The sequence below is a fragment of the Cynocephalus volans genome, chromosome 7 (genome assembly GCF_027409185.1).
Source record: "Cynocephalus volans isolate mCynVol1 chromosome 7, mCynVol1.pri, whole genome shotgun sequence".
NCBI classification, from domain to species: domain Eukaryota; kingdom Metazoa; phylum Chordata; class Mammalia; order Dermoptera; family Cynocephalidae; genus Cynocephalus; species Cynocephalus volans.
In genome coordinates, this window is record NC_084466.1 from 84,370,288 (window position 1) to 84,383,191 (window position 12,904).

General features: G+C 42.0%; 1 protein-coding gene across 1 annotated transcript in view; it reads left to right on the forward strand.

Moving 5' to 3' along the window:
* The window catches only part of ATP8A2 (ATPase phospholipid transporting 8A2), a 584,662-nt gene that overhangs the window by 421,511 nt on the left and 150,247 nt on the right, over positions 1 to 12,904 (forward strand). Inside the window, exons 31-32 of the mRNA XM_063101556.1 lie at positions 3,612 to 3,686; positions 10,987 to 11,109. Of these exons, the coding sequence (XP_062957626.1) occupies positions 3,612 to 3,686; positions 10,987 to 11,109 (198 nt within the window). The remainder of the gene's footprint in view (positions 1 to 3,611; positions 3,687 to 10,986; positions 11,110 to 12,904) is intronic.

Below are 12,904 nucleotides of genomic sequence, written 5' to 3' on the forward strand. Positions count from 1 at the left end.
AAAATGGTGTTTTGGGTGTGCTCTTTACCTGGTTGTGGCTGGGTTCAGCTTCCCCCCCGGCCTCATGTGTCATTCTGAAGTGTTGTTGAGGAGCAGTGGGGGGAAGAAGGAGAAGGGAAGGGAGAGGGAAGTAGGGTGGGAGAAGTGGAAAGCAGGGGCATGATCGAGGCCCACGGCCCCTGCCTCATTCCTGCAGGGGAGACCAGGAGGCTTCCAGTGGCAGCTGGGTCATTGCTCGGCTGGATGCAGATGTCACAGGGCATGTGGCTGCAGCCCGCAGCTCCCCACTGCCCCAGCTCATGAGCCTGGGGTGCTTCCTATGGCAGCTCGGTGGTCATCACTGGGCTGGTTGTGGGTGTCGGGGGGAGTGTGGTTGAGGCCCTCGGTCCTCCCCTATCCCTGGCTTGGGATCCCAGGGGGCTTTTGGTCCTTCTAGGTTTTATAGGTGTTCTTTGGTGGTGGTAGGCCTTTATTAGTTAATATCAAACTTTGATCTGTGGGTATTTTGTTTTCTCTTCCAGTTCTGTGTTGGATTGTTTGCTGTTCCCACCACTTAAACTGTGTACAGGAACTAATTTGCTGTCCTTTGCTTACTTCAAAAATAGGGGAACTTCCTGGGGGGACCAGCACTTGAGCCCTGTGGTTGAGCTAAATGGCTGCTTTGCTGCTGATTCTCTGGGGAAGGCTTTTTGTGCAGCTCAGGTTTTAATTGTTGACCTTGTAGGCTCTTCTGGGTCTTGTGAGGTCCGGTACACCTGGTTTGTGTGGAAACTCTGGTCTGGGCCTGAGTCTTTTCAGCAAACCACATCCCCTGCAGTTCTACATTCCTGACCAGTCTCCACTGAGTGGTCTTATGCTGATTGGGGGGCAGATCAGCTGTCCATGCTGTGCCCCAGTGTTACCCTGGTGGGCCCATCTCTCCCACCCCCCATCCTCCAAACAATTCCCATGGGATGGACCATGCACTGGTCCCTTGCAATGACGCACCGGCCTCTGAATGGCTCCTTTTTTCAGTTATCTGTGGCTCTTCATTCCTGTGTGGGTCCATGGGATCCCTATTAGTGGTCTTGCTGGCCTGGGGGCCACCAAGGCCGTCTTCTCCCCTGCCACCTCTAGGCAACTTTATCCGAAGGGCACAGCTGCGGCTTTTGCCAGCTCTTGCTCCATGTGCTCACCAGGGCCAGTCTGGAAGTGGCTGGGGCTTGAAATGGTGGGAGGGATCCTTTCTTTCTCTCATCATGGTTTCTTCTGCCTTCATGAGCTCTGTAAGTCTGTCCTCCTCTTCCCTTGAGCTCTAGTAGCCCCAGCTTGGCTGATGTTGCTTTTTAATAGTTATAAATTGATTGATTTGTAAGAGAGAGTGACTCTGGAGACCATCTATTCTGCCATCTTGACCGGAAGCCCTCATTTGTAGTTTTAATTAAAGCTGTCTCGTGGTTTTATTGAAAATGTTTATTTGTTTTCTATTTCCAAATATTTTTGATGTTTTTAGTTGATGTTATGAAGGGAAGGACAGTAGGAATATCACTACTCTACCACCTTCAACAAGGCAGCAAATTAAGTGGATTAAGCCATAAGATAAAGTGCTCACTAGATACCTATAACTTTTCTCTCAACGGCTTGAATAGAAGAGAACTCAGAATTATAGCACAGTCTTGGGAAGGTTAAGTAAAAACCCTTAAAACAATTTATAGATATGTTTGAAGCAGATGGTGAACCTGGTTCTCGTTGCACTGAAAGTGTGGTTGAAGTATTGATTGCTGGGACCTCCATGGTAGGGAGGCTGTGGGATTGAAATTGTGGTTTAGGGATGGGAATATTTGAGTAGGTGTCAAGAATATTCTGAGCACAGAACACAGAACCTCTGGTTCTTAGTTCTTCACCAATATTTCTTCACTGAGAAAAGCCAGGCCTCTTGGGGGCCTCTTGGGAGGACAGTTGAAATTAAGAGTGATTAGGAGAGAGAGGGCTGAATCTTGAGTAGAATGGTGGTTACAGAGGATGGTGGGTGGAGGTAGTGGGGAGATGATGGTTAAAGTCCCAGTTAGGAAGAATAAGTTTTAGTTTTTTTCTTTTGAGATTTATTGTACAGCATAGTGAATATAGTGAATTCTTTGCAAAATTGCTAAGAGAGTGCATTTCAAAGGTTTGTAAACATTTATACAAAATAAGTGCTTGAGTTGATGGATATGTTAATTAGCTTGATTTAATTATCCCACATTGTATTCATAAATCATAACATCACTTTGTACCCATAAATATATACAATTATCCATTGTTAGTTTACAATTAAATTAAAACTTTTTTTGATTATAAAAAGGAAGAGTAAAAGTATGAACAGAGTTTTGAAAATCAGCAAGCTTTTCTTGGATTTAGGAGGGAGTCCTAGTAGTTTTTTGAACTAGGGATGGGATCATAAAAGCTGTTATAAAGGAAAGCTTTATTTAGCAATTGAGTTGAGGCAGAACTGGATCCCACTGGGACTTGGTGAATCCATCTTTGTACCGAGAGTCATGCTGGGTACAGTTGTGCACGGAGCAGCACAGGGAACATTCCCATCTCGAAAAACATGGTCTGGTGGAGTCAAGAAACTGATTTTGAAAAATCTGACCCAGCAAAATTTCAGTGCCAGGGTTAATCTCAACTCAGATGATCACTGTTCTGTGTTTTCAGTTAGGTTCTACCATAGTAATGGATTGAGTCTGTCATGATTTTACACTGCTAGGTTCTGTGATTTGTATGGGGTACTTTGAAGTCTATCAAAATCATGGGACTCCTGTTGTATCCTACACATTTAGCTGCATTTTAAGCAGCAATGTTTTGTAGTCCATGTTTCCGTATCTGCTCCTTTCTAAGGCGAGTTTCTGTCTGTCCTCCTGGCCCCTCTTCCGTTCCATCCTCGCTGTCTCCATGTCTTCTTTTAGTTGTGCCCGTGACCTTCCCATCTCTAAAATTGTTTTATTCCCTTGTCATGTGACATTAGTTATATTCTTGGCACTTTGCTCTGTAGTTAGTTTTGTCAGTCTTCCCTAATCAATTAGAATTATAGGCTTCTTGAAAGCATGAATAATCTGCATTTTATCTAGTTATACATCCCATATTACTCTAAAATATTATTAGACCATGATTCTTTCATATTATTGTGTTTTGATGGATGTCCAGTAAAGGAGGGTCAATATTTATGAACGAAGAACACACATGACCAATAGAGGAGTTTTTGTTGATTATTATTTATCATTTTTATCTATTTGAAAGTCCTACAAAAAAATCATATTTATCAAATCACCTTTAATAGAAAAAGAGCATGAAGTTGAAACTCTTCCTGACAAAGAAAAAGTGTTGACACAAAATATATTAGATATAAACTAAATGTAACTTGTTTTTCTGTAAACACGTGTATATTACATCTTAAAATTGATTGTTCCTTAGAATATTGCTGTCTGTGACATCAGGGATTTATGCTGTATGAAAGAATTGCTGCTGCAGCCCTGTCTCATTCTCCCCAGCAGCTGTGTCCAGCTGGTGGTCCACATTCCCTGCTACTTCTTCAGTGAATGGAAACATTTAGGTCAATATTGATATAAAACTTCATGAACTTTCTTCTCTTTCAGCTTTGGTTCGCCTTTGTTAATGGATTTTCTGGACAGATTTTATTTGAACGTTGGTGCATCGGCTTGTACAATGTGGTAAGCATTCTCTGTCTCTCTCTGATAGCATGCAGAACTTCAGTGACATTCCTTCACTGTTTATGTCTGGGAAGTGTATCTAAGTCAATCATCTGTGTACTTAGCAGGCAGCACAAATACATCTTTAGGGCCTTTGTTGCTGTGACACATCCTGCAGAAGCCCAAACTCTCCACACATGGTTTCAATCATAGCAGATCATTCTTGAATAACCCCATGAAATTATTAACCCATATATCTTGATAACAGACCCTTGTTTTACCCCTTTACTAAATGTCTGCATAACATTTTCATGTTTTTAACTCAAGGGAAAATTTCTGCATCTAAACTCATTTCACTTCATAATTTTACTTCTCAATTTTTAAACATAGATTTGAGTATACAGCACATGATCTAGTGTCCTTTTTGTCCTTCTTGAAAACATATCTGTCCCTGTGGAAGAACTTTTTTTTCACAGCTAGTGCTAAAATAATGAATTCTGACTTACAGCTACTGTGGAGAATGGTAATCAGCTTTTTTTTTTTTTTTTTTAATGGTTTTCGAGTTCTTTATTATTTCACTCTAATGAATTTGAATGCTACAAATAAATACAAACTATAAGCTGAAAGGACTCAGTGGCTGCATAGCTTTCTTGCTTTTTGTTTGGCTGGTAGGAAGAAGTCAGTGGCTTGCAGCTGGTTGCTTTAGAGACCCCAGGATGGCCCATCTCTTGATCTGTGCTCTGTCACGTGCTATGGAAGCTGACCGGCATTCTCTGCTCCATGGCGGTTTACATTCTGAAGCAGCCAGCATAGATAGGCATGGATGGAAGTTACCAGACATACAATAACACAACTTGTGGTGCTATAAATATGTACAGTTTGTGTATAGATTGGTGGCTGGATACTGAAGCCATCCATGGATTCACCCTCTTTTCCGAGCAGCTGCCACACTGGGTGTGGGGTGTAAAATGCCAGATATCAACAGCTTGCCCCAGCCCTGTGTGGCTTACAGATTAAGAGGGTCAGAAGTACGGACTCCAACGTCACCATGGCTAGGTTCGGATCTTGAGTTTAAACTCCATCAGTCAGTAACTGTGTTACTCGCTGCAGAGCACACTAGTATGTACATGCCGATACTGACACCCTAAAAGACAGAGGTGACCGCTGGGGAGAGCAGGGCTGAATTCATGTTCCTTTCTCTCCTGTGCTAGAAAAGCTGCTCTAAACACTTACCCTATGGATAGGGGCTCAATGGTCTCTCCTTTGTATACGAAGGGGAGACCAGAGATTGTTAACTTCGCAGGACTCAAAATTATTTTGAATAAGTTATAGTTATACAGCCTTTTAGGGAAAATATGCTGACTGCTGCATAATGATTCAGCATAGCAAAGGGCCAAGTATCATAGAGTTGATAACCACACAAACGCATGGTAGGTACCTATTTTATAAATAGGAGGTGGGAGTCTAGGAGGCTCTGCCTTAGAGCTAAGGACAGGACTGCAGTGCGTGTCCCCTGCTTATAGGATGAGTGGATTTTAGCCCGATTTTCATGCTCAGGGCATGAGTGCTGGATTCTTTCTGAGCTCCATGCAGCCTTGTGCAATTCAAATCAATCCAACTAATTTTATTGAGTGCCTTCTGTACATAGGCTGACGATATTCTGAAGGTCAGTGTTTCTCAGAATAAGTCCCACAGACCTCTTGCAGGAGAATAACTAGGGTTTGTTTGAAAAATGCAGATTCCTAAGCCCCACCCCAAATTAAAGAGTATCTCAGAGGTACTCTAGTTATTGTTATTTACGTTAAAGATTAAGATCCACAGTGACCTTTGATCCCTAGGGTTGGGAATATGTTCTATGCATTTTTGCGTTCCCCAAACTGTAGAGAAGGGCACATTGCAGCACAGAAGTGGATTTTGAGGTGAAATGGCCCTGGGTTACCTCAGTGCTCATGGCACAGGCTTTGCAGCAGGTCACCAGGTAGCACTGGCAGAGAAGGTGTTTCCAGTTGGCACAGTGAAGAGGTCCGCCACTGGGCTCCAGGTCGCTGACCTCTAGAGTTGCCCATGCTGGAAGGGCCAGACTTTTTGAGAACATGGAGGTTTGCCCCCATGGAAAGTGTTTTGGTGACTTTCATATGAAATAAATTGAAATTTAGAGAAAAGTTAAAAAAGAGTACAAAGAACTCCTGTATACTCCTCACCCAGATTCATTCATTATTAGCAGTTCGCCCCAACTTGCATTCTCTCTCTCTCTCTCTCTCTCTCTCTCTCTCTCCACACTCGTGCGCATGCGCACACGCCCACACATGTGCCCTTATGTCCATACATGCACACGCATATCCACATGTGTGCACGCACTTATTTCTGAACCAGATGAGTGTATGTTACAGACATCGTGCCCCTATAATGCCTAATACTTTAGTGCATAGTTGCTAAGACCTCCATAACCAGAGTGATGATCAAATCAGAAAATTTCACCATGGATACAATATTCTTATCTAATCCGTATTAGTCCATATTCCAATTTTGCCTTTATTGTTCCAGTGATGTCCTATTTAGCAATTTCCTTTTGGTCTAGGGTCACTGCAGGAGGCAGTTTGTGACACATGAGGCACATTTGCCAGTGACTGGATCTAGGCCGATTCCCCCCGTGACGTTGCCTTCAAACATGTTTCTCTCCTGCCCTTCCTGCATCTACTCTTACTATTTTTTTTTTTTTTTTTTGTCTTTTTGTCTTTTTCGTGACCGGCACTCAGCCGGTGAGTGCACCGGCCATTCCTATATAGGATCCGAACCCGCGGCGGGAGCGTCGCCGCGCTCCCAGTGCCGCACTCTACCAAGTGCGCCACGGGCTCAGCCCTACTCTTACTATTTATGTTGATCCCCCAAGCCAGCTAAAGTGGCAAACCACTGTTTCTCAATTTGATTATCATAGTAAGTTAAATAATGTTAAAATGGACTTTAAACTTTTTCATCTCCCTAAATAATGAATGAATGCTGTCCCATTACGTTCTCACTGTATCCATAGTTGAATTTCTTTATCATTTTATTTTGTGAGTAGAATGATACAAAAGCTGCCAGAATCAGATGGATTTCAGCTAAATTTTATATATTTTTAATGAAGAAATAACTTTAATTGTTATTTAAGCTGTTTTAGAAAAATAATACTATTATCAAGTCACCATAATTTGAAGAAGAAAACTGCACCAACCTCACTTATAAAAGTAAATTTAAAAATTCTTTATAAAATATCAGCAAATGGAGTTCAACAGTGTATTAAATGAATAAAGTATTTGACCCAGTAGGGTTCATTTCAGGAATACAGGAGGTTCAAAATAAAAAAATCTTTCTGAATATCACTGTATCAGCAAAATAAAGAAGAAAAACGTGATCCCAATAGTAGATGCTGTGAAACTATTTGAAGCAATTCAGCTGCCATCCCCAAAATGCGAACTCTAAATAAAATAGGAATAGAAAGAAGACAATGAACATTCAGACTATTTACAAAAACCAGTAGTGTTGCCATAAATGGTAAAAGTCTAAAACTATTTCGTTTTAAGTAAGAAATTAGTCAAGATGGCTGCCATCACGATAGAATTCAGGGTTGTTTTGGAATTTTTGCAACTGCCAAGAAGAACTATTGCAAATATTGGGTAAAGGGTGGATAATTTCAGTGTTTATGCAAATATGCTCACAAAAATATGGTCATGTAAATATGTTCATATATGATTGTTTAATATAGAAAACCCAAAAGATACCAGTAGAGTAATACTAGAATTATAAGAGAATTTGATAAGATGACTAGATAAATGATAAATATATAAAAATCAATAGCTTTTTTCTGTCCTAGTTATCAGTAGCTTTTTTTCTTTTTTTATAAACTCTAGAGATGGGCGCCTAGAAATGCAAATAGAGTAATAATTCCTCTCAAGATAGGAACTAAAATTATACATTGCATAGGAATAATTTGTATTGTACCTATGTAAAAAAATGATGTCCCTTTGAAGGATAAAAAACAAAATTTGGACAAATGGAAATGTGCTATTTTCTTGTATGGAAACACTTACTATTGTAAAAGAACCAACTCTTCTAAAATTAATATATAACTTTATGTGACTTCATATAGAATCCCAACAGGTGATTGTCCAGGAGGCAGGGAGAGGGGAGTTGCATAAAATTATATTAAGTTATAAATAGAATTAACCAGTACCTGATAATAAATGTGCAAATCATGTTCAAAAAAGATTGTAAGGGCAGACTTATCTTTAGTAAACATCAGACTATGCTATAAAACCATTATAGCCAAATCAGTGTTATTAGTATAGAACTAGACAAATGAGTCAGAGGTTGTAGAACTAGATCCCAGTTCTAGATTCTAGACCTTTAATACCTAAGAATTTGGTAAATATTAAGTTTATTTTTCAATTTAGTGGGAAAAGTTTGGATTAATTAATTATGTTCTCACAGCTGGCTCTTTATCTGCAAAATAAACTGGATTCCATCTCCCAAAACGTAGAAAAATAAATTCCACATATATTAAAGATTAAATAAACGAAAAATAAAACTGTAAGAATCCTACAAGACAGTCCTGAAAACTACATGTAAGTTCCAGGGAAGAGAAACTTCTGTAACCACAGTTGGACACACAGAAGTTTTTCTTGACCAATTAAAAATTAAAAGTTTTTACATGACAAAAAAAAAACAAAAAAACCCAAAACATTTAAAAAGCCAATAGGCAAGTGTATTTGGATGAAATTTTGTAGCATAAAGACAGTTGATGACGGTACTCAAAGAACTCCTCGAAGAGGGTGTGAACCCCCAGTAGACAATGAGTGAAGGACTTGACTACACATTTCACAGAATTGCAAATCCACACGGCCAACAAGTGTATGAAAACCTGTCCAAACTCACTGGTAGGTGGGGAAATGTAAGTTTTTACAGTAAGAGTTTAATGTCTTTCGTTTTTCATGCTGGAGAATAGTAAAAGACCAATATAACAACCATTGCTGATAGGGAAGCAGGGAAAGGTTGTTGTTGTCCTTTGCACAGGGAGAGGTAAAGGATTGGAACCTTTTAGGAAAACAACCAGGCAGCATCTAGTAAAATTAAAAATGTATGTGTTCTTTTATCCAGCAACCCTATTGCTGGGACTGTTTCCCACAGAAATAAAAGAAAAAGTATGTATGTTATATTATAGATGTTTATGACATAATGTATGCAGTAACAAAGAACTGGAAACAATGAATACCTGTCAGTGGTGAATGGCCGAAAAAATATGGTAGATCCATCCTATGAATTATTATGTGAGCATTAAAAAGACTGCATTAGCATCAAAACCAAGGGACTCGGAGGGCTTTCCATGATGCATGTTTAGCAAGAAAGGCGTGATGCCGAAAAATGTGTATAATGTCCCCTTTAGTAAAACAAGTCATGACCCCCAGCCAGCCTACGTGTATGCAAGTGCTATGCTACGAGCAGAGGAAAAGCTATGTAGGGCATACGGGGCTGTTAGCCTAGTAATGATGGGTGAGGGGATTTGAAATGGATAGAAGAAGAAAGTCAAGTAAAAACGGAAACGAAGAAAGACAGTATGAACAGCATGCGTGATGTCACATGTGCCCATTGTTGCAGAGCCGTGGAGGTGACGCTGTGTACCAAGAAAGTGTGCAGAGCTTCTGAGACAGGAAGCTCCTCCTTCTAGCTATAAACAGACAACTTTTGTTAGTGGGGGAAGTGAGTGTGGCCGCTCTCCATCGATCTCTCCTTGAAGTCTCCGCGGCACGTCGAAGTCCCAGGGCCACTGCTTTCTACCTGCTCTAGGCTGAAATGGGAGCACGAGAATCTTCTTGGCCTACCTCACTCCAGGTGCTGCTTGATCCTAACAGACTCGGGAAAGGCTTATTTCTGTGGTGTATACTCAGTCTCCAAATAACTGGTGTGAGCTCAGAATTCTCTTAGAGCCACACATCTGAGTCCCACGGGATTGCAAGCTGGCTGTGGTGGTGGGTGTGGATTCCATCAGTGCTAATGCTAAGCCGTGAGTGACCCAGTCTCTATGGACCATGCCCAGAACCAAGTAGGAGAGTGACCTTCAGGGCCACAGCACATCCTAGACTGAAATGACACATTTCTTCCAAACCCCTTCTTCAGCACCTGGTTTTATCTTTCCAACACACAAATGTGAGCATGTCACACTCCTACAGAGTACAGGCAAAAGTTAAAGTCTTAGAAGGCACCATCTGCCCGGGAATGCATTGTCACAGGTGGTTTGGTCTCCGTCCCGTCCCTGGCTTACACCGTGCCCTCAGCCGGCCACCATTCTGTGTGTCTTAGAAGTTCCCTCATCAAAAGACAAAAATCACACCAATTTAAAGATCTAATTGGCTTTTATAAGTGATTCTAGAATTGGGCAACCCCTCATTCTGTAAAGCAGAATGGGCGCTCCAGTAGTTGAGCAGAGGCGGTTGGCTTTAAAGGCAGAAAAGGGCTGAAAAAAGCAGAAATGGGACAGATTGGTCATTTCAAAGTTACTTTCCTTATAGATTTCCTTATCGTGTGAGCTCAGGTACACTGAGTCCCATCTGGTTGCTGTGAATCTCCTGTTGCTTTGGAAGACTGGCCCACTTCGAAGTCGAGTTGGATTAAGCAGCACCTGGCAGGAGTGACTCCACTCTGCTTTTGTCTGTCTGCTGGGGCCAGTGCCCTCCCCATGAGTAATCTTGCAGAGCCTTGTGTTTTACACATTTATCCACATACCTGTTGCCCTGCTGGCCCCCGTCCCCACCTCTGCAGTAGACAGAGTTCCTGAAGGTCAGGGATCTGCTCCCTTCCCCTTCTCTCATCCCTCTTCCCCCTTCTGTTTTCTTCTTTCCGTATTTAAATCTCTGTGTTCCTGGTGCCTATCACAGTATGTGACCTGTAACTCACGTGCAGCAAGTGTCTGTTGAGTGAATACGTGGATGAAGTACATCGTGCTTCCTGCAATTCGGGTACAGAGTCAGGACGGGCAGTTGCACGACCACGCCGGGCAGGCTGTGGCGTGACCCCGCACTGCTGCTCGCTTTACGAGGAACGTAGTTGTTCATGTAACGAGGTTTCTTGGCTCATCAAGTATTGATGATGTTGTTTCTAGTGTTTGGTGGATTCGTGTTACACTGACTAACAATAAAAAGTCGTCTTTCTTTCATTCTTTGTTTGGAGGGTGTCTGGGGAGCTGTGAGTCATGGGACCTTGGGTTTGGTCTTGATGGCAGACGTCACTCCACAGAACTGCAGCTGTGGGAGGTGCAGGGGCCACTCTGAATGGCTCGTTCTCCTTGCAGATTTTCACTGCATTGCCGCCCTTCACTCTGGGAATCTTCGAGAGGTCTTGCACGCAGGAGAGCATGCTCAGGTTTCCACAGCTCTACAAAATCACCCAGAATGCCGAAGGCTTCAACACAAAGGTAAACAGAATGTGATTCCAGAACTGTCCCTCAGAAAAGCATGCACTGCCTTTGGTCACTTGGCTCCAGCCATCGAGTGAGATGACTGAAGCCTGGGAGAGACCGGGACCCTGCCCTCAGCATGGCAAGCCCGTGGATCGGGGATGCCTTTCTGGGGTGCAGCCTCATGTTGTGTGGGGCGCTGCTTTCGGTTCCAGCTTGTCAGCCCTTCCTCCTCTCCACACGGGCCTCCAACGACGACACTGTGGGTTTCAGTCCCTCCCCGGGCCCGGAGGAGCAGCCGGCAAGCCTGCCTGGCCCTTGCCAGGCTTTTCACTGGAAAGAAGACATCCCTTTAGCTAGTAAGCACCACTGGCTAGCTAGGAACGCAGGGATCAGGTGAGTTGTGAGGTTTGTTTTTTGTTTTGTTTTGCTTGTTTTTTTCAGACTGGAGAATCAGAAAAGAGAAAGCATCTAGACAAAAAGAACTAGTATAGGTCGTTCTGCTGTATACTACTACAAACTACTACTACAGGTAGTTCTGAGATGACCCAAGCAGAAGCCAGGAGAGGGTGTTAAAGGGAAGACACGTGTCTCACCTGCGGAGGAGGCAAGATGTGAGCAAGCTGCGTGCTCATGTTTCTCTCTTAGGTTTGGTGCAGGGGCTCGTGGCCTGGCTCAGTTACAGTGCTGTGAGCTGGTTGTGTTCACGTGCGTGGGTGGCTACTGAGACCTTAGTGAGGCTGGCACAGAGAGTCACCTCCCCCCGCCTCAGTAAGAGAACAGTCTCTGAAGGCTCTGTTTCTGAGCCGGATGCCGCTGGTCGCTGTCCCTCACAGCTGTCTCATCTGGGCAAGCTCAGTGAGCCTATCTGGGACTGGAAAAACATAGAAGGGTCCTATTAGTTCTGTCTTCTATATACAACAAGACTTGGGTGACTAATTTTATCAGTCCTTGTTTCCTATAATTCTATTAATGGGAAAATATGGACTGATTTCTCTGCATTATTTACAAAAATCAAATGTTTTCTAGAGAGTTTGAACCCAAAGGCCGTTTGAGGTGGGAAGTCGGGAATGGACCCATCTCAGAAGTAGCAGAGCTGAGAATGCCCTCGGAGTTGTCTGTAGGCACTTCGAAGAATTTTGTTTGTTTGTTTATTTGGGGGGCGGTTAGAGAGAGGACAGGAAAGGGGTGGAGCAAAATGAACATTTAAAATGGGAAAAAAATCACACTGTCTTATAATAATGTTTTTTATTATTTTCTGTTGTCCCACTATTACTCGAGATCAAACAATGTGACAATTCCCAGAACAACTTGTAGGCGTTTAAATACACTTAATCTGGCTTTAAGAATTCTGTCATCTTGGTGGTTAAAAATATGATTGAAATGCGTTAATGAAACTATGGTTTAAAATAAACTAAACTTTGTGTTCTTTTGCTTGACCTTTCAAGCATTAAAGTAAAGAACAGTTTTCAATGTGCGTGATATTTACCAAAATCCCCCAAATTAAAGAAAACGTTGAATGGCAGGGATTTAAAAAGTGAAACAAAAGAGAATGCTGTGTAAGAATTTACATGTAAAATGTTTTTTAATGCTTTCATAAAGTATACCGTTTTAGTCTCTTATTAAAAATTTTGACCTAATGCTCTGTTTGTGAATGACCGTAAGATGTCATCTCTCTTACAACGAAAAGTGATCATAACATATATGTGGACATAAAAGTATATTTATGTACTCATTGTACTAAAGTAATATTATCTGCAGATAGTCCAGTCATTTATGTGTAAAAATGAGGAAATAGTTGTTGCTGGTGTTT